This window comes from Rana temporaria, chromosome 11 (genome assembly GCF_905171775.1).
Source record: "Rana temporaria chromosome 11, aRanTem1.1, whole genome shotgun sequence".
NCBI lineage: Eukaryota > Metazoa > Chordata > Amphibia > Anura > Ranidae > Rana > Rana temporaria.
The window spans coordinates 125,963,353-125,983,982 of record NC_053499.1 but is presented as its reverse complement, the minus strand read 5'-3'; the positions used below and the strand labels follow the sequence as shown (position 1 = coordinate 125,983,982).

The 20,630-nt window shown below is 45.7% G+C and overlaps 1 protein-coding gene across 1 annotated transcript in view; it reads right to left on the bottom strand.

Annotated features, from left to right (window-relative positions):
- Positions 1–20,630, bottom strand: part of CFDP1 (craniofacial development protein 1) — a 100,476-nt gene that overhangs the window by 55,061 nt on the left and 24,785 nt on the right. The window contains exon 4 of the mRNA XM_040329084.1: positions 20,462–20,580. Coding sequence (XP_040185018.1) covers positions 20,462–20,580 — 119 coding nt within the window. The remainder of the gene's footprint in view (positions 1–20,461; positions 20,581–20,630) is intronic.

Here is a 20,630-nt window from a genome sequence, read left to right as displayed (position 1 = left end):
CACAACCACAGGACAATCATTCTGTAAGGCTATTGTACTTATGTACAGTCATTTCAGCCAGGCTCCTTGCGTTCTTACGCCAGGTTTTGCCTGGAGCCTGCCAATTTTGTTCAAATATAGCAATTAACAAGACCACCAATTCGGATAATTTTCTAAGATTTGTCAGCCAAGAGGTGTCTGCAGAGTAAACACAGACATATATGATGTGCGCAAGTTACGTTCACGTCACAGGCGTTGACCCGGTGTATCCTTGGACGTAAATACGACATGATACTGAGCATGCGCGCACATGCGCAGTTCGTTCGGCCATGCATCTACATGGGGTCAAGCCTCATTTAAATACAACACGCCCCCTACCAGCCTTCTTTGAATTCCGTGCGCTTACGACGGGCCATTTACGCTACGCCGCCGTAACTTAGGAAGCAAGTGCTTTGTGAATACAGCACTTGCCTCTCTAAGTTGCGGCGGCGTAGCGTAAATACGATACGCTACGCCCACGCAACGTAAAACATCCCTACGTGAATCCGGGCCCAAATGTTTATGGCTGGTCTAAGCGAGAGAATAAGCAAAAAATAATAGAAAAATAAATAAATAATAAGCCAAAAAGTGTGATCACACTGTACACACTGCATGAAATGCTGTCCCAAATGTTTTCTTCTTTGGCAAAGTCTTTTGCTCGTTTCCATGTGCACATTAGGGGTGGCAAGCAAAACGCATACTGAGAATATGATGAAAGCTTCACTTTAAAGTAAAGAACAGTCATCGCTGACCACGCACTAGTTTCCTAGCAACAAAACACAAGTGTGACATCATTGCTGAACCCCACGAGGTACCTGGATAATTTAAACACTACATCACTGTGAATTTTCATAAGATCCGAAAATTAAAAGCATATTGGAATGTTAGCCTTGCAGCTGCAAAGAAAAAAAAAAAAAAATCAGGCAAAAGCAAATTGTATAGTTTAATAAACAGATGGATTAAAAAAAAATAATAATAATTAAAGAACTGTGACCTTCCAACTAAAGATACTGTATATAGCAAGTGAGAAATAATATCCGATAAACTATTCCCAGCATGAATCCAACACCTATTTATGCAAGCAAGACCCCTACTATAGAAATGTTTATTATATATACATACACACACACACTATATATATATATATATATATATATATATATATATATATATATATATATATATATATATATATATATATATATATATATATATATATATATATATATGTGACAGGAAGTTAGGTAAATCTGTGGGTGTTGACACAGACGGGACATACATTTCTGCCTTGTTTAGACAATACACCAATTGTTATTAGGTGTCGGCTGCAAAACTAGCCAGAAAAGGTCTAAGGGCATTGAAAAAACGTCGTAAGTCTCTTCTATACCTGTTATACCGATTTTTGTTTTCTATGTTTAAAAAAAAAAAAAAATCTTTCATCCAATTTCTAATTTCTGTTGCATTTCTAAATTCCAAAAACCAGTATAAAGAAATGGTAGTAGGGTACTTGTGGGTTTAACCAATCATTTTTCTGCATCATTTCTCCATGTAATACGGGGAGCGCCACAGGCGTGTCCTTAGCTTACATCCTTTTTGCTAATCGGTATCCCTCCTTCTCAGCTCAGAAAGTTGGGAGGTATGAATATGATCTTGTAGTGTAGTGGGAACATGTCTACTGAAGACATTTACAAGGAGTTTAGTATTTGTATTGTAAGCTTTGGCAAAGCACGGTCTTACATAAAGTGGATGCTGGAATTTCTGCTTTGTTACTTACTCCTGAAATAAGATTACTGGAAAGAAAGAGGGCCATCTTACGAGCCTCCACCCAAAGACCGGATTAAACAGCACGTAGGAGAAGCGACAGAGAAAAGTAGGTCAAGTGTCAGTCCATTCAAAGAGGAAAGACGGCAAAGTTCTGAAAATCTATCATAACACTGCAGACCTGTTAACAGATTAATGGGAAATGTATAGTTGCTGTCATGTAGCCTTTCATGACAAATTTTAGTTGAAAAAGTCTCTCCTGCTTCCTGTGCATAAACACTAAAAAGACACAAAGCTGTATGCGGACATCTAGCGCTAATCATGGGTGTGTGTTGCGTGCTGGGATATACACACCATACATTTTTTTTTTTATAAAAAAAAAGATTTTTAATACAGCTTACCTGTAAAATCTTTTTCTTGGAGTACATCACGGGACACAGAGCAGCATATTCATTACTATGTGTGTTATATGGAGTACCTTCAGGTGATGGACACTGGCAATCTCAAAAACAGGAAGTGCCCCTCCCTATATAACCCCCTCCCATAGGAGGAGTACCTCAGTTTTGTAGCAAGCAGTATGCCTCCCAAAATGGTCCCCAAAAGAGGGGTGGGAGCTCTGTGTCCAGTGATGTACTCCAAGAAAAAGATTTTACAGGTAAGCTGTATTAAAAATCTCTTTTTCTTTATCGTACATCACGGGACACAGAGCAGCATATTCATTACTATGTGGGATGTCCCAAAGCAATGCTTACAATGAGGGGAGGGAGAACATCTTCCCAAGACAAAAGGATTTAATTTAGAGATATACTCAAATCATAATAAATCCAACTTAGTTGAGAAAAAATAATTTTAAATTTTAAATTTAACTCAAAAGGGAGCCCCCGGAATCCGAGGGTCTCAAACTGCAGCCTGCAGCACTGCCTGCCCAAAGGCTGTATCAGTATTCCTTCTTACGTCCAACTGGTAGAATTTTGTAAACGTGTGGACAGAAGACCAGGTTGCCGCCTTGCAAACTTGAGCCATAGAGATCTGGTGGTGTGCTGCCCAGGAGGCGCCCATGGCCCTAGTAGAATGAGCCTTTAATGATAACGGAGGAGGCAACCCTTTCAAGCCGTAGGCCTGAGTGATTAACTGTTTAATCCACCTCGAGATGGTGGATTTTGCAGCTGCCTGCCCCTTCTTGGGCCCATCCGGTAAAATGAACAACACATCTGTTTTCCGGATCTTCTCTGTAGCTTTAAGATAGGCCTTCATGGCCCTGACAATATCCAAGGTATGCAGCAACCCTTCCTTTCTGGAAGTAGGTTTAGGAAAGAAGGATGGTAATACCAAATCCTGGTTTAGATGAAAACTGGATATAACCTTTGGTAGGAAGGAAGGATGAGGGCGGAGAACGACCCTGTCCTTATGCAAAATAAGATATGGTTCCTTACAGGATAAGGCTGCCAGTTCCGATACTCTTCTGGCGGAAACTATGGCGACCAAAAATACTAACTTCCTTGTCAGTAAAACCAAAGGAATTTCAGCCAACGGCTCAAAAGGTTGTTTCTGTAAACTTGACAGAACAAGATTTAAATCCCACGGACAAAGCGGGGATTTAACTGGAGGATTAATACGCAAGACCCCCTGCATGAAGGTCTTAACCAGCGAGTGGGTGGCCAGCGGCCGCTGAAACCACACTGACAAAGCTGAAATCTGTCCCTTGATAGTGCTTAATGCCAGTCCTTTATCCACTCCTAGCTGGAGAAAACTTAATACTCTATCGATGGTAAACTTACGAGAAAGCCATAGCTTGGACTCACACCAGCCTACATAGGCCTTCCAGACCCTGTAATAAATCACCCTAGAGACCGGTTTCCTGGCTCTGATTAGGGTAGAGATTACCTTCTGAGACAGACCTCTACCCCTGAGAATCAGGGATTCAGCTTCCAGGCCGTCAAATTTAGATGCCGTAAGGCAGGGTGGAGGATCGGACCTTGCGATAGCAGGTCTGGCCGTAGAGGAAGAGTCCAAGGGTCTCCCACTACCATCTTTAGGATTAGTGAATACCATGCCCTTCTGGGCCATGCTGGAGCTACCAGGATGACTGGTATGTGCTCCACCCTGATCCTGCGCAGCAGGCGGGGTAGTAACTGGAGCAGGGGAAAAGCATAAAGAAGTTTGAACTGATGCCAAGGGCAAACCAGCGCATCGGTTCCGCTGGCCATCGGATCCCTTGAGCGGGATATGAACCTGTCTAGCTTCTTGTTGAGTCTTGATGCCATGACGTCCACGTCCGGCACTCCCCATCTCTGGCAGAGTGTCTGAAAGACCTGTGGATGTAGAGACCATTCCCCCGGCAACAGAGTCTGGCGACTTAAAAAGTCCGCCTGAAGGTTGTCCACTCCTGGAATGAATATTGCCGATATGCAGGGCACATGAGCTTCTGCCCATAGGAGAATCAAGCTCACCTCTCTCTGAGCGGCTTGACTCTTGGTTCCCCCTTGGTGATTTATGTATGCCACTGCCGTGGCATTGTCCGATTGAATTCTCACCGGGAACCCCTGCAACTTGGACGTCCAAGCCCTGAGGGCTAGTCGAGCAGCTCTGAGCTCCAAGATGTTGATGGGCAACTGCTTCTCTGGCTTTGCCCAAGTGCCTTGGCGAGTGCAACCATCCAAAATTGCACCCCAGCCTGTCAGGCTGGCGTCTGTGGTTACTATCTTCCAAGCCACTGGGCTGAAAGACTTCCCCTTCAGTAGATTCTGAGGGTCTAACCACCAACACAGACTTTGTCGGACTCTTGATGAGAGCGGCAAAGGGATATCTAAGGCCTGTGGCCTCCTGCTCCATGCTGACAGGATGGCTGCCTGCAGGATGCGAGTGTGGCTCTGGGCGTATGGTACCGCCTCGAATGTGGCCACCATCTTGCCTAGTAACCGCATACATAGGCGAATAGTTGGTTCCTTCTTGCTTAGAACCAGTAGGATTAATTCCTTGATGGCGTTGACTTTTATCAGAGGCAGAAACACCCTCTGTTGTTCTGTGTCTAATCTCATGCCGAGATATTCCAACTGCCTTGTGGGCTAGAATGCTGATTTTTCTCGATTTAGGACCCAGCCGAACCTCTCGAGGTACTGAACTGTGAGGGCCACTGCTCGTTCCAAGCCAGGAGACGAGTGATCTATGACTAGGAGGTCGTCCAGGTATGCTAGGATCGTGACCCCTTGGATCCTTAGATTGGCTAGGATTGGAGCTAGGACCTTCGTAAACACCCGGGGGGCCGTAGCCAACCCGAAGGGAAGCGCCATGAATTGGAAATGACGTAGAGCCACCGAGAAGCGTAGAAATCTTTGATGTGGCTGGTAAACTGGAACATGAAGGTAAGCATCCTTTATGTCTATGGATGCCATAAAATCGTCCTTCTGAAGTGCGGCAACTGCTGACCGCACGGATTCCATCCAAAATGAGCGGACTTTTAGGTATGCATTCACCATTTTTAAGTCCAAAATTGGCCTGACATCGCCGTTGGGCTTTGGGATGATGAATAGGTTGGAGTAGAAACCTAGCCCCTGTTCTTGGACTGGTACCTCTACTATTACCTCCTGAGAGAGTAGATGATTCAATGCCGCTATTAATGCGGCTCCCTTCTTCGGATCGTTTGGTACTCTTGACTCCTGAAAATGAGAAGGAGGAAACTTTAGGAAGTCTAGTTTGTAGCCTGTAGCCACGGAGGACCGTACCCATCTGTCGGGAATGCTGGTCTCCCAAACCTCTGCAAAGAGACGCAGTCTTCCCCCCACCTTCGAGGGTGGGGGCGCCCCTTCATAAGGCCGGCTTGGGGGCTGGCTTTGCTGGCTTGCGAAACCACTGCTTCTTGCCTGCGACGGCCTGTCCCTGCGACTTGTTAAAATTTGATCTTGCAGGAGGCCGTCGATACTGTTTGGTATTGGAAGGCCCCTGCCCAGGGGAGTACTGTCGTTTAAACGCAGGCCCCCGAAACTTCTTCTTGGTGGGCAAAAGAGTACTTTTTCCGCTTGAAATGGTCTGGATGTATTTGTCCAGGTCTTCTCCGAAGAGTCGTCCTCCATGGAAGGGGAACCCTACCAGGAGCTTTTTGCATGGGGGCTCTGCCTCCCAGCTCTTTAACCATAAGAGTCTTCTCATATGGATAAGGGATAACGATAAACGTGACGCTTGCTGGATAGAATCCTTAATCGCATCTACCGTAAAGCGTATGGCCCTAGGGACATCCGAAAATTCTTCTGCCTGCTGGGCAGGAATAAGTTTAAGCATCTGCTTAGCTTGATCCGATAATGCTTGTCCAACCCCAATTGCAGCCACAGCTGGCTGCACTACTGCCCTTGCAGTAGTGAAGGAGGTTTTAAGTAGCGTTTCCAAGCATTTATCAACCGGATCCTTGAACACCTGTATGTTTTCTACAGGGCATGTTAAAGATTTGTTAACACATGAGATGGCCGCGTCTACAGCCGGGGCTGCCCATCTCTTGGAAAATTTCTCTTCCATAGGATATAAGACAGAATCTTTTTGGTGGTACAAAGATTCTATCTGGCTTGGCCCAATCTTGGAACATAACTTCCTCTAGTAGAGGATGGATCGGAAAAACCGCATTGGTTTGAGGCGCTCTTAGTGAGCCCAAAGCTGAGACCGTTGATACTTGGAGATCTGGTACTGGCAAGTTGAACGTCCTATGGACCAAGTCTGTTAAAACTTGAACCCACCAGCTCTCCCTTTGGGAGGCTGCGCCAGACTCCTCCGTACCCGGATCCTCGATCCCTGAACCTACTTGGTCCTTGTCCAAGAGGTCTTCCAATTCCCCTGCGTAAGGGACCTCCTCATCTGAGGGTTCACGCTCGGGCGACGGAGATCTATTCCGTTTTCTGCCCCGCATAGCCTTGGCTATCATTTTTTCCATTCTTTTTTCCATCTCCTTTAGAGAGGTGGACAGTACCTCGTCCGTGACCACCCTAGGGTTGGACTGACCAGTGCCAGCTCCAGCCCCAGATCTCGATGGTCCCACCAAGGCTCCCTCTGGGGAAAGTAGCGGTATGACTTTGTCCGAGACCTCAGACCCTCTGGGGGAATCCCCACCTCTTGTACCCTCTGAACCAGATTGCATGGTACAATACCGAGGTACGCCCGCTACTTAACGGTGTTTGGGAAAATAAATAGTCGTTGCCCAAAAACCTTTCTGGGGGAAAAAATGCCTTCCTTATTAATTTGTTTTTTTTTTTTTTTTTTTTTAAACCAAAGAAAGAAAAAAACATTCTGTCCCCCTTTAGTAGTATTTGCCAAAAAAAACTGCTGAAAAAGAAACCCTATCTCTAGGGTAAAAGACAGTCTTTTTGAAGACTGTAATCTCTTCTTTGGCCACTGTGTGTCCTCGGCGCCCCACTCTGCCGCTCTGGTCCTTCCTCTCTCAGTTCCAACACTTCACTGAGCTGGGAACTTTTTGGAAGGCCCGCCCCTTCCTTTTACCTACAGGCCCGCCCTTCCCCTGTCAGAAAACGGCGCGAAATTGCGCCCATATCACAGGGACGCGCGCGCCCGCGGAGGGGGGGGGGGACCACACGAGGAGGTCAGAGGCTGATCCTGCCGTCCAGGCCAGGATCCACAGAGCGGCATTTTTTCCTGCAGCAACCGCCTGGACCTCTCTGAGCAGGCTTGCAGGTAGGAGCATTCACTCCCTTTTACATAAGAAACCTCAGTAGATTCCCAGGGGCTTCTCTTAGAGAGAATTGTCACTATACACACAGGCCCTTTTTCAATGCTTTCTAGCACCAGTTGCAATACTACCAGGGAGGTCACGATTATGGGGAATATATACATACAGAGTCATCCTATCCTAAGATATGTGACTCACCTTGCCAGATGCAGCGCATAAACCATAGGCATGTCCCACTGTGACCTTCCCCCAGAAAAAACCTGCTGCGAACCAAGTTCCGCAAGTTTCCCCTTCACTTACCTGCTCCATGCCGCAGGACTTTGCACAGCAAGAGGTCCAATCTTCCCCCATCTCCGTGGGGCGTCTAGACCTTCAGGCCCTGGGTTCCTATGAAGGATCCACTGTCCTGGGCCCATATAGCACCCTGGCAACAGAAACATTAGGCCCCCAAAGGTTTCTAAGTTCTGGGCCCAGAGTCCAGCTCTCTGTGACAGAAAGCATTATGGGCTATACCCCAATGGTTTGGGGTCCGGTTACTGACCACTTTAGCACTGAGGCCTTTGGACAGAACCGGTTAGCCCACCTTAATCCCAAGGATGTGGAGGCAAGCTAAACCATGACCAACACCTAAGACACTGGCGTAAAAACTGAGGTACTCCTCCTATGGGAGGGGTTATATAGGGAGGGGCACTTCCTGTTTTTGAGATTGCCAGTGTCCATCACCTGAAGGTACTCCATATAACACACATAGTAATGAATATGCTGCTCTGTGTCCCGTGATGTACGATAAAGAAAATCTGACAATCCGATGTTAGTTCATGGGTCTTCTACGTTAAGCTATTGTGTTCCGTCGGGGGGACGCTCCCCCGCCACACAACACTCCGGTCAGCGCTTTCAGCCATTGACTGAGAGCGCTGATCAACTGCTCGTTTTCCAGCATGCACGTCCAAAAGAAGAAGTCGGCAGCCTTTATCGGACCGGCTGCCATACACACGGTTGAATGTTGGCCAGTTTTTTTTTAAACGCTCGATATCGCCCGACATTTGGCAGTGTGTACTAGGCTTTAACCTAGAACCCAGTGGGCTGCATGAAAAGAAACTTTAGAGCTCGAGGGGAGGTGGAACCTCGGATTACGAGCATAATCCGTTCCAGGAGAATGCTCGTAATCCAAAGTACTTGCATACCAAAGCGAGTTTCCCCATTGAAGTTAATGTAAATGAAAATAATAATTTGTTCAGCATTGACTTCAATGGCATGCAATACCGCATGCGGCCAGAGGTTGTGGGGCGCTGGAGAGCCTCAGAAACGTCCGGAAAGGCCTGAGGACACCTCAGCAAACCTTGGAAAGGCTCGGGAACAGAGTATTTTTGCGTTTTTCCGAGCATTACCGAATGGCGTCGATTAGCTGCGATCGGCGCCGATGCCTCCCCACCTCAGGCCAAACGCGGTACTGCACACCGCTTTGCGAGACAACACTCGCAAACTGAGTTAGGATTTTTTTTAAATACAGTGCTCGTATTGCGAAGCGCTTGTTAACCGCGTTACTCGCAATCCGAGGTGCCACTGTGCAGCGATCTCCCCTGCTGAGCTATTGTGTTCTGACAGAGAGACCCCCCCTCCAGAACCCGTTAGCCATTGGCTGAGAGCGCTGATCGCCAGACCTTTTTCAGTCATGCTCCTTTGGCCGGCTTCTGTCGAACCAGCTGCCATACACACGGGCCAAATGTCGGCCGGTTTCTACTCAACTGCTTGGCTTGTGTTGTGGATTTACAGTGGGTAAATTATTTGATTCCCTGCGAATTTTGTAAGTTTGCCCACTTACAAAGAATGCAATGGTCAATAAATATTATCATAGGTGTATTTTAAATTCTAGAGACAGAATATCAACCAAAAATCCAGAAAAATCACAATACAAATGTTGTAAATTCAGTTGCAGTTCAGCGAGTGAAATAAGTATTTAATCTCCTACCAACCAACAATAATTCTGGCTCCCATAGACTGGCTACAGTATGTGCTCATGTGGTACACAGATTAGCCCTGTCAATTTAAAAAGGTGCTTCCAACAACAACTCATTGGCCGCGATTCAGATACATTGTTGTATCTTTGAGCGGGCGTAACGCATCTCCTATGCGCTACGCCGACGTAACATTGAGAGGCAAGTACTGAATTCAGAAAGCACTTGCTCCCAAAGTTACGTCGGCGTATCGTAAATGGGCCGGTGTAAGCCCGCGTAATTCAAAGTAGCAAGGCAGTGGGCATGTTGTATTGTAATAAAGCGTGACCCCATGTAAATGCATGTCCGATCGAACGGCGCATGCTCAGAATCACGTCGCAAATACTCCCCAAGATACGTCGGCTCAATGCTTTGTCGACGTGAACGTAACCTACACCCGGCCCCATTCACGTACGACTTACGCAAACAACGTAAAATACGACGCTGTTCTGAAGTCCATACCTTAACATGACTTACCCCTGCTTTATGAGGGGTAAACTTACGCCGGACCGACGCCTTACGTAAACGGCGTAGCTAAATCCGACGGGCGCAAGTACGTTTCTGAATCGGCGTATCTAGTTCATTTGCATATTCAACGCGTAAATCTACGGAAGCGCCCCTAGTGGCCATTATTTGTATAAAAGGACAGTTGTCCACGGATTCTTTCTTCCATTCAAACCTCACCATCATGATCAAGACCAAACAGCTGTCAAAGGACATCAGGGATAATATATTGTAGAGCTGCACAGGGCGGGAATGGGTTACAAGACCATCAGTAAAAAGCTTGGTGAGAAGGAGAAGATCATTATTTGCAAATGAAAGAAATACAAAAAAAAACATCAATCGCCCTTGGTCTGGAGCTCCATGCAAGATTTCGCTATATGGGGTAATGATGATCATGAGAAAAGTGAGGGATCAGCCCAGAACTACGTGGGAGGAGCTTGTGAACAATCTCAAGGCAGTTGGGACCACAGTCACCAAACTATTGGTAATACAATACGCCGCCATGGATTGAAATCCTGCAGCGCCCACAAGGTCCCCCTCCTCAAGAAGGCACATGTACAGGTCCGTCTGAAGTTGGCCAATGAACATCTAAATTATCAGAGGATTGGTAGAGTGTGCTGTGGTCAGATGAGACTAAAATTGAGCTCTTTGGCATTAACTTGACTCACCGTGTTTGGAGGAATAAAAATGCAGACTACGACCCTAAGAACACCATCCCTAACGCCAAGCAGAGGTGGAAACATTATGCTTTGGGGTTGTTTCTCTGCTAAAGGTACAGGCTGACTCTGACGCATTGAGGGGCCAATGGACGGGGCCATGTATTGTAAAATCTTGGATAAGAACCTTCTCCCCTCAGCCAGGACACTGAAGATGGGTTGTGGATGGGTCTTCCAGCATGACAGTGACCCAAAACACACCGCCAAGGCAACAAAGGAGTGGCTCAAAAACAAGCACATTAAGGTCACGGAGTGGCCTAGCCAGTCTCCAGACCTTACTCCTATAAAAAAATCTATTATGGGTGCTGAAACTTCGAGTTGCCAAGTGACAGCCAAGAAAACTTAAGGATTTAGAGAAGATCTGTAAAGAAGAGTGGACCAAAATCCCTCCAGGGATGTGTTCAAACCTGGTCACCAATTACAAGAAACGTCTTACCTCTGTGCTTGCCAACAAAGGGCTAGATTCAGAAAGAATTTACGTTGGCGTATCTATTGATACGCGGCGTAAGTTCTAGGATGCGCCGGCGTATCTTTTTTCTGTATACAGAAAGCAAGATACGCCGAAATTTGGCTAAGAAACGACCAACGTAAGTCTCTTACGCCGTCGTATCTTGGTTGCATATTTACGCTGGCCGCTAGGTGGCTCTTCCGTAGATTTACACATCGAATATGTTAATGCATGCGCACTGGGATACTTTCACGGACGGCGCATGCGTCGTTCGTTAGAAGCGTCAAAAACGTGGGGTCACTGGTAATTAGCATACAACACGCCCCCTACAAGCCTATTTTGAATTAGGCGAGCTTACGCCGGCCTATATACGCTACGCCGCCGTAACTTCGGCCGCAAAATCTTTCTGAATACGGGACTTGCCTATCAAAGTTACGGCGGCGTAGCGTATATGCGATACGCTACACCCGCCTAAATCTCTGTGAATCTAGCCCAAGGTGTCTACACCAAGTACCAAGTCATGTTTTGCTTGGGGATCAAATACTTATTTTAATCACTGAACAGAATTTATAACATTTATATCCTGTGTTTTTTCTGGATTTTTGAGGGATATTCTGTCTCCATCAATTAAAATACATCTATGATGAAAGTCTGCAGTGGATCAAATAATTATTTTCCCCACTGTGCAGCCGCGGCAAAAAGTTTTGAGAGCGACAAATATACATTTTCACAAAGTCCTCAATGGGATTAAGGTCTGGGAAGTTTTCTGGCCATGAACCCAAAATGTTGATGCTTTGTTCCTCAAGCCAGCTATCACTTTTGCCTTATGGCTAAGTACACCATCATGCTGCAAAAGGCATTGTTTCGTCACCAGATGGTTGGATCTTGGATGGTTGGGAGAAGCTGCTCTGGCAGCGAAAGTATATGAAAAATTGCCTGTATGATGTAAAAAAATCTGGGATTATGATGAAGATGAAACGTCTCACATCTACTGCCAAAACCGAGATCTGTACTTTTATGTTTGGTCTAGTAAGAGGAGTACAGCTATAAAACTGCATCCCTTAAAATTCGGTCCGCAACAAACTCTTCCTCTCCAAATATCCTGGCGGTAGAAACCAACTATAAAGGTTTTAACTCGTTGGTACCCCATTCCTTCCAGGTTGGCCAAATTTACGCCAAACCAAAACGGCGCAATGCTTTCGAGGCTGCCTTGATCCGGGCACCCACTTGCACATATGGTGCTCCTGCCCATTGGCACAGATATATTGGAAGAAAATATTTGGAGTTGCCTCCAGAATGTTCAATCTCAATGTGCAACCTGACCCAACCACAGCCTTGCTCAATCTAAAACCAGATTGTATTACTTATAGACAATTTAAACTCATTACCCAACTCCTCATGGCGGCTAAGCAAACAATCGCAAAGGCGTGGAGGACCCTCGACCTAAAGGTACCCGAGACTGAATCCAGACTAAACATTTTCACGTCTCATGCCAAAATGCTAGCAATAGAAAGAGATCAATTCGAAAAAACCTGGAATCCTTGGATCAAATACCACTTATCACCACTCTGTGATAATACAATTCTCATGCCATGGTAGCTGACAACCCTACTCAGATAAAAGTGATTTGCAATCCCAAACCCAAACTTTCAGAGCCTTGGTGCTACCCTACTTTCTGTTGTGAATACTATAATGCTTTTTACACCCTCAGACAGGAAGCCATACGATCTGAGCTAATCCAGTGGAATCCTGCACTCTCTTCTCTATTATCCTCATTCTATTCTTCCTTTTTGTGTGTTCTTTTCTTTATATATTATATATATATATTATATATTATATATATATATATATATATATATATATATTTTTTTTTTTCTCTTCGGCTCTATTTTAAAATTTTTTACTGAACAGTAATGAAGTATTATTCTATTTAACAGCTCTGGTCCAAGCCAATACTCTATATGGTAGTATTTCAAATCGTAGTTAATTATTCTTAGTTACCGTATTTGCCGGCGTATAAGACGACCTTTCATACTTAAAAATATGGCTCAAAAATCGGGGGTCGTCTTACACGTCGGATGCAGACTACGGGCGTCCATTTTCCTCGGCCTCGGATGAGAGGACGTCCGTGATAGGCTGAACATTGAACACAGGCTCTTCTGGGAAACTGAGTGTTCCGCCTATCACGAAACGGCACGAGGAGGAGGCACGGCTTTTAAAAAATGGACGCCCGCAGTCCGACTCACTCTGCCAGGCATAAAGGAATGAAGATCGGCAAAGTGAGGTGAGGCAATGGCACAGTGAGGGGGGGGTCGTCTTATACGGCTTGTATATCCCAAAACCAACATTTTAGCTGGAAAATTAGGGGGTCCTCTTATACGCCCAGTCACCTTATACGCCGGTAAATACGGTATATTAACCAATTCACCTTTTCTTTTCTGTAATGGTCAAAAAACCTACCTAACAGTAGCTACTTAGTGGACCTAACAATTTTACGATTTATGTTAAACATGGTTTGCTTACTGTTGTATTATTTATTACTAGGGTTGTCCCGAGTATTTGCGGGAGTACTCGTACTCCCGCAAACACCCCCGATACCGAAATAGAATACTCCCCCCCCCGCCGCCAACGCATCACGCCGCTACGCGGCATCCTGCCGCATCCCCGCTGCCGCCGCCACTTGGTTAATACGGGCGGGGAACATTACAGCATTCATTTGAATAGCTGTAATGATTCGCGCCGCGTATAGACACTCCCCCTTGCTCGGGTGAACTGTCCAATGCCGAGCAAGGGGGAGTGTCTATACGCGGCGCGAATCATTACAGCTATTCAAATGAAAGCTGTGATGTTCCCCGCGCGTATTAAGCAGTTGGCGGCAGCGGGGATGCAGGTAAGGGGGACATGGCTGCATATGGAAGACATGGCTGGATATGTGGGGGGGGAGACATGGCTGCAAATGGGGGACATGGCTGCATGGGGGGGGCATGGCTGGATACGGGGGGGAGACACGGCTGCATATGGGGGGAGACACGGCTGCATATGGGGGGAGACACGGCTGCATATGGGGGGAGACACGGCTGCATATGGGGGGGAGACACGGCTGCATATGGGGGGGAGACATGGCTGCATATGGGGGGGAGACATGGCTGCATATGGGGGACATGGCTGGATATGGGGGGGGGGGGGACATGGCTGGATATGGGGGGGGACACGACTGGATATGGGGGGGGGGGACATGGCTGGATATGGGGGGGACATGGCTGCATTTAAGTATCGGTATTCGGTATCGGCGAGTACTTGAAAAAAAGTATCGGTACTCGTACTCGGTCCTAAAAAAGTGTTATCGGGACAACCCTATTTATTACAACTGCTTGTATTTACTTGTTGATCCAATCAATAAAATATTTTGACAAGCAAAACTGCATCCCTAAGGTTTGAAGCAAACTCTTGATTGGCCAAAGAAACAGATTGGCATTCATGCTGCCCTCCCCAGCAGCACATACTCACCTTTCCTTTATTTCCTTAACACTTCAAATGGCATAAAAGTGAACCTGCTGATTTGCTCCTAGCTGCCATTTTAAAGTGTGTAGTACCAGGTCCACTTTAAAAGTCAATATACAAAAAGGCGACAACATCTGGATTCCAGATCTGATATGAAAAGCAAAGCTTGGCACAGTTACAATCAAGCTGGTTACAGAAAGACATACAAATATAAAAGTACATCAGCAGCTCCAATGCGGCGCAATGTGTGGGAGAATTCTACATTAGACACCTCTGTTTGTTTCCAAATCCAGCATAGACTTGGAAATGAATGTTTATTGATTTTCCTAATGATTCACGTCAGTGGTGAGACGGAGAAATACCCCAGAGGAATAGGCAAGCTTCTTGGCTTTGCGGGAGCCCGATTCTCACTGACTTCATCAGCTGGCACACAGGATGTGACCCCCTCTTGTTCTTAGCGCTGGGCCTCCTCTGAAGACAACTCCCAAATACAGGAGGTGAAAAATGAGCATTAGAGGGGGCAAAACACAGCACATTTGTTACAAAGAGGACCCAACAATCCGCCGCTGCCAGCACTGTCTGACCAGATTTTGCTGGACGGTAACCACGCATGTTCCTAGAATAGGCCTCTTGAATTATTATGTTAGTCAGAGTCAGGAAGTCTGGAAGCAGAGAATTGATGCAGTCAGTGCAGCACTTCAATGTAGACGATCGAAACAGCTTTCTATTCAAATGACAGTGCTACCACTCCACCTAGAGGGCATTGAAAATAATACAGCTAAAGAGCTAAATAATCTGTTAAAGCGGGGGTTCACCCTGAAAAAAAAAAATTTTTGATCTACCATACAAACGAGCATACTAGCGTCAGCTACAGTATGCCTTTTTTTTTTTGAGCTGTACTTACGGTTTAATCCGTAACTTTTGTTTCAGCTAGCCAATGGCTGCGCTGCTATCAATCTGCCCAGCGTAGCCAATCAACGGCCAGGCTGGGAACCCAAGAACATCACATGGACACGCCCGGGAATTTCGAACGATCAGGTAAGTAAAACGGGGGCTGGGGGGGGGGGGGGGCGGTACCATCGGATGTTTTTTCACCTTCATGCATAGGATGCATGAAGGTGAAAAAACATTTACCTTTACAACCTCCTGTGCCACATTTGGCACCTTTCAGGGATCCCCTTCCCCACTTCTGGAGATGATGCCGTCTCTCGGAAGTTCTGCCTTCTCCTCGTTCCTCTCCCGCCAGGCCAATTAGAAAGTGCATCGCTCTTCGCGCATGCACAGTAGGGAAATGGCTGTGAAGCTGAAAGGTTTCACTGCCGGGTTCCTCACCGGCAATGGCGGCGGCTGCACCTAACAGCCAATCCGAAGATCGGCTGGGGTGCTGACATCGCGGGCACCCTGGACAGGCACATGTCCTTATATTAAAAGTCAGCAGCTGCAGTATTTGTAGCTGCGGTCTTAAATTTTTTGGTGGGTGGGGGGGGGGGGCCTAAAGTAGATGAAGATTTCTTATATTTTAGTTAAAGTGGAGTTCCACCCATAAATATAACATTACATCAGTAGTTTTAAAAAAATGTCATTAGTCCTTTAAGAATATATTTTTTTTTTTTTAGATGCCTTCAAAGTGTTGTTGCTAGGCAGAATAGTTAATCTTCCCACTTCCTGCGCCTAGGTGCTTTAGCTTCCTAACCTACACCGCACAGACTCCTGGGAATGTAGTGGGTGTAACTTTCCAGGAGTCTGTGCACTCCCCGGTCTCGAAGAATCATGTGACTTGGACATTACAGGTGCTGAAACCTGATCTGACACTGCTTGTGCAGCACTGAGCATGTGCGAGATCTGCAAGGCTGAAATCCAGGAAGTCATACAGTCTGGCTTCATGATGCCCACACTTAAGATGGCCCCAGTCAATTTCTATTTTATAAAGTGTCTAAATGCTGTAACAACCTAACCTAATTGTGGCCGGAACTCCGCTTTAACAGCCTAAGCAGTAAGTAAATTACCTTTTTGTCCTGTGCCTCATTGCTGTGTATCCGCAATGTTAGATCATCAAGGCACTGTTGCCTCTTCTAGTCTGAGGCCTCGTACACACGACAGAGTTTCTCGGCAGAATTCACCGAGAAACTCGGTCAAAACCCGGATTCTGCCGAGAAACTCTGTCGTCTGTACAGTTTTGGCTCGATGGAGCCGCCGAGGAACTCGACGAGAAAATAGAGAACATGTTCTCTATTTTCTCGTTGTCCTCGTTCTTCTATGGGAGAAGCCGGCCCGCCGAGCTCCTCGGCAGCTTCATCCCAAAACTCGACGAGGAACTCGACGTGCCAAGCACGTCGAGTTCCTCTGTCGTGTGTACGAGGCCTGAGACTTGGGTCACTACAATGGTACTCACTGTTGTACTTGCTGGAGAGAAAGCTGTACATGAAGGTCTGCACTGCAAAATTTCCCTGCTTCTGCTTTATCAACTTTGTGAATATGAGCTTCCTGTCCCTTGAATCTTCCTTACTAGTGCCCAAGATGGCCACCCCATCCCCAGACACACAGATACAATGCAGAACCTTGCATGGCAAGTCAGTAATTGATAACAGATCAGCTGCAGGGGTGTCCATTGGTGAATAGTCCTTTGCCCTCTGCTTACTTTTTTTGGGCTCAGCTTCCAAAGTACAGGTCCTCTTCAATGACATTCTGCCAAGTTGATCCAAAAGCTTGTGTATAACTTGGGCCTCAACAGGGATCTAGATTCCATACCCAAGCCAGTTTATTGATAAAAATCCCTGCAAAGTTCAGCTTAAGGGTTTTCTTTTATGGATATCATGTCTGTTTTACAGACGTTTGCTTGCAATTACATGATCTAATAGAGTGTGTCATAGGATGGATAACAAGACTTGCTCCATGTATGTACAATTATGCCAAAAGTAAAATCCCCTGCAAAGTACACAGATAATCAGAACAGGATGGATTTTACTGTTCAGTCGATCTTACAGATGAGCTGCAACAATTCTCTTGTTTATGTTTTTTGTTTTTAAGTGGAACTCCGGGCAGAAATGTTGGAGCACTTTCATGCATGTTATTTTTTACCATCAAGAAAGATCTTTTTGCATACAGTTCTTCAGCCATCGACATATGACTTCTGCAAACCTGAATAATAGGAGATTAATGTCCACTAGTCTGTGTGCAAGACCGGTGGCCGATATGCTTGCCCCTTCCCTGGTCATCTGTTATGTAACATCCCCTGTTTAGTTGTGATGTGAGCAGTGATGTCATTAAGATGCCACACCTTCATTTGGCTGTTGCACCCATTGAGCTCTTTTGACAGATTGTGTTCTATATACTGGTTATTCAGGGTTGCTGGCCCTGTATAATGTCCATTGTTTGTTACTTTTTCTTTTTTTTTTTTCCTTTTCTGAATCGATCAATAAAAAAAAATGTGATAAAAATAAAAAGAATGCCATTTCTAGCTTTGTCTTACACATCCATAGCGCTCTTTGAAGATTATTGGGACTGTCCAGCAGGGAGTGGGATGGTCAACTCTCATCTTACCCTTATCCCTCCTTCTCTTTCCCACCCTCATCTTCTCCACACCCTCGTCTTTCCTTTTCTTCCTCTTATTATTATTATTATACAGGATTTACTGTATTTATTGGCGTATAACACTCATTTTTTTACCCTGAAAATAGAGGGGAAACTGTACCTGCGTGTTATACGCAGGGGGCTGTGGAACTTTTTTTTTCCTGAAACTTCCCTCTTAAAGCTAGGGTGCGCGATATATTTCTGTGTGCGTTATAAATACAGTATATATCGCTTGGTAATGTTGTGTTTTTTCACTGCCAAGTGGTTTGGCACCTCTGCTCATGCATTTCATATACAATGAACGTTATACAATTTTAACCACTTTACCACCGGGCCAATTTTGGCACTTCTCTCCCAATTTTTTTGCTAGAAAATTAATCAGAACCCCCAAACACCAGACACCCTAGGGAATAAAATGGCGGTCATTGCAACTTTTTTTCCCCTCGCACGGTATTTGCGCAATCATTTTTAAAACGCCTTTGTTTGGGGAAAAAAACGGTTTCATGAATTAAAAAATAACAAAACAGTAAAGTTAGCCCAATTTTTTTGCATAATGTGAAAGATGATGTTACACCGAGTAAGTAGATACCCAACATGTCACGCTTTAAAATTGCGCACACTCATGGAATAGCGCCAAACTTCGGTACTTAAAAATCTCCATAGGTGACGCTTTAACATTTTTTACAGGTTACTATTTTCGAGTTTCAGAGGAGGTCTGCACTAGACCTCCTCTGAATTGTTGCACACGCTCTAACGCACACAACGATACCTCACATGTGGGGTTTGAACGGCGTTTACATATGTGGACGGGACCTGCATGCGTGTTCGCTTCTGCGCGCGAGATAACGGGGACAGGGGCGTTTTGAATTTTTTTTTATTTTTACACTTTTTAAAAAAAGTAAACATCCCTTGTAATAGGAATCAGTGTGACAGGTCCTGTGTTGGTCTTATGTTTACATCTTAATTTTTTTATTGAAAAGTCACTTGACCTTGGGCGAATGACACGCAGACTGCCCGCTGTGCCTCCTGGGATATGTACGTCACATATCCAAGGAGGCATGGCTATTCATTAAATAAACAGGAGGAGGGGGCGGGCCTATCATAGCGTCATCAAGAGGCCCACCCCCTGAACCCAAAGAGCCAGTGGGCCTCTCAAAGATGTCAGAGAGAACATGGCAGTGCAGGACGGAGCTGTGGCCAGGCATGAGATGATCTCAGCAGGTCAATGCTGGATCCACCAGATAAGTGAATATCTGAAATGTGCACATACCACCAAGCGGGGGAAAAAAATAAAGGAGGTAGGCCCGAGTTCCTATTTAATGTGCCTATAGCATTAAAGGGGTGGTTCCCCCTAAAACACATTTCTAAAAATACATTCGTAAGACCCGTTACACTGCGGGTAGGCTGGCTTTTTTTTTTTAGTACATACCTCGATCTCGGCATTTCGTCCCTTGTCAGTGGGCGTTCCTAGTTGATTGACGTTCCTCGGACGGGCGCATACGTGACGTCACGACTTTCCGAAAGAAGCCGAACGTCGCTGCGCAGGCGCCGTATAGAGCCGACTCTATACGGCGCCTGCGCAATGACGCTCGGCTTCTGTCGGAAAGTCGTGACGTCACGTATGCGCCCGTCCGAGGAACGTCAATCAACTAGGAACGCCCACCGCCAAGGGACGAAACGGCGAGATCTCGGTATGTACGAAAAAACAAAAACAAAAGCCAGCCTACCCGCAGTGTAACGGGTCTTACAAATCTATTGTTAGAAATGTGTTTTAGGGGGAACCACCGCTTTAATGATGTATTTTTTTTACATGTTCTTGTTGGGCATTTGAAATTGCTTCAAGAATGCTTGATAAATGCCCATGATGTGTTACTTTTCTAGTGGGAAGTGCCTAAAAGGGAAGTGATGTAGAGGAAATCGTCTGCTTTGAGAAATGGTTGAGTTGTGGTGCGATAGCAGGTTTTTTGTGAATTTATATACATTGATCTCTTCAACACTTGGCTTGGGCCCAGCTCAACTTTGCTGAAACAAAAAGCTTTGCCACGACAATGCCTGATGCCTCTGCTTCTACCTGGCAATGTCAGTATTGCTGGCCGGTTGATGCTTTTGCCTGCACATAGAAGCAAATGGAGTTACCACAAGGCTGCTCTGTAAAAACAGGAAGTGGCTAGAGCTGCTCTGTCTTAGTTCTCCATTTCCAAATGCATTCTGGGATACCGGGGCCTCCACTGCCTCTCCCCAAGCACCCAGCTAACACTTTATAAATGCTTAGCTTTGTACTCACCGTATTTCCTCACCAGCAAAATCAAACACCCTTGTGATGGTCACTTTTTTGGGCTCTTCCTTAGGCGATGGAGTTTGCTGTGTAGCTTTATTGGTTTCCTTGGGTTTTTCTGGTTGGGCCTGGAAGGAAGATATTAGCAGAGTCAAGATAAAAAAAATACAAATACAAA